We start from the raw sequence: 1801 nt of genomic DNA, 5'->3' as shown, positions 1-1801 counted from the left end.
CAACAACAACAACAACAACAACAACAATAATAATAATTTTTACTAAGTTCTGATTTTAATCAGAATTCTGAGCAAAAAGTCAGAATTCTGACTGTTTCTTAATTTTGAGTAAAAAGTCATTAATCTCCGAGTCCTAGGGAAAAATGCATAATTATGAGAAAAAGTCAGAACAGGACACATAAGGTTTTTTTTTCTCAGTGGCCCTACTTCTCTTTCGTACAGAAGAGCTTTCTTCCTTTTCACGATAAACAGTTTAACAATTTGTACCTGTAGAATAAAGTCAATCACACATAAATAAGAAAAGCATTTTACCAAAATAAAATGTAAGAAATATAATGTACTGTGAATGCTGATAGAAATAAATTTTACTCRTTTGGATAGATGAAACGTTCGTTTTGACAAGGAAGAGTTCAATTTAATTTGAAGATTTAGCTTTTTTTTTTGCTTATATTTGATGTTATATTGGCCTGCCATAAAAGAATCAAACTCGTGTCGTCAATGTGAAATTGATTAGTATTATTATCCCAAATAACATAAAAAACTCATTGACAATTATTAATTTACACATTATATTACATTTAAGTTGTACTTAAGTAATTAGTTGTAAAAATAAAAAAGGCAAAGCATAATTTTTTCTGGCAGTCTGAAGAAGTCAAGAGTCCGTTTGTTTTATAGTACAGCGTCTCCCGCATATTATTGTTGTGAAAAAAAGAAATCTATCCATTAGGAAAAACATGATCTTGTTTAAACCAAAATGAATTTATATGCATTTGTGCTTGATATTTGGATGCAACACTGGACTTACAGTTTTCGTGAATTGTTTTTGGACGTCGAAGTTAATGGACTCTGGCGGATTAAATAAATTAAAAACGAGCGTCCACCACGTTACGTAAGCGCTTCACTTCCTGTTTTGCCTCCSTGTCATCGTTTACCCGCTTTGTTGAACACAACCCACTTTAGTTTGGCGGGATTGAACTCACTGCACGCTTCCTTGAAGGTTCATCGGTAAAGTCACAACATTAATATAATTTAAAGCTTGTTCGTACAGCTCGCGTTGAGCTCACTCGTCTATAAGCCAATGTTTTTTACGTGAGCTAACAATTTTGTCTCGTGGAAGTTTATGAGAGACTTAGCATCGTCAATATTCTTTTGTACAGTTGAGGTTAATGCGTGCTTATTCTGTATTTGTCTTATGTTTGATTGTGTATTTTTTTGTGTTTTCAGTTCTGTTCAGTTGTCTTATTCAAAGAAGAGTGAATGAAACTGAAGGGCGTGTGCAGAAATGAGACTATTTAGTTGCTAAAATTAATGCCATAAGTTTCTTTGTGTGTAACCCCGTGCATGTCATACTAAATCAGAATCAACAYATATGCTGTTACACCAACCGTGAAAGGCTGAACACGTCCCTGTTACCCCCTCAGGCTTCATCATGCAGTTTGACAGCAGTAACAGAAAAAAGAGGTTTGTGTCAAACCCTCTGGCTGAGCTCTATGATCAGCCTCTGCAGTTCTARGGGCAGTCACCTCTGGAAAACATTGCTCTCTCTGAGTTTGAGACATTTGCCGTGGAGAGACTGAAATGTAAGTCTGCAATCGCACAGAAAGAAAAAAACTGTATAGTTCTGGACGGGTTCTTCTCTAATGAAACGTTTCGTCTCTCCTCCAAGAGACTTCTTCAGTCTGAGAGTTTCAGGCAAAATTCAGGCTTTTAAGCAATTGTCCCCCTCCTACAGTGCTGCTATTGCCAGTATCACTCCACCCCCTGTTAACAATAGGTGTTAATTAGGTGTCAACGATAGCCA

At 35.9% G+C, this 1801-nt stretch overlaps 1 protein-coding gene across 1 annotated transcript in view; it reads left to right on the top strand.

Annotated features, from left to right (window-relative positions):
• Positions 1-950: 950 nt before the first annotated feature.
• The window catches only part of prim2 (DNA primase subunit 2), a 23265-nt gene continuing 22414 nt past the window's right edge, over positions 951-1801 (top strand). Inside the window, 2 exon segments of the mRNA XM_014011539.1 lie at positions 951-1005; positions 1422-1580. Of these exon segments, the coding sequence (XP_013866993.1) occupies positions 1430-1580 (151 nt within the window). The 5' untranslated portion in view covers positions 951-1005; positions 1422-1429.

Source organism: Austrofundulus limnaeus, unplaced genomic scaffold (assembly GCF_001266775.1).
Source record: "Austrofundulus limnaeus strain Quisiro unplaced genomic scaffold, Austrofundulus_limnaeus-1.0 Scaffold0, whole genome shotgun sequence".
Taxonomy (NCBI): Eukaryota; Metazoa; Chordata; class Actinopteri; order Cyprinodontiformes; family Rivulidae; genus Austrofundulus; species Austrofundulus limnaeus.
Note: the sequence above shows the minus strand (reverse complement) of the source record. Positions and strands in the feature narration are given on the sequence as shown.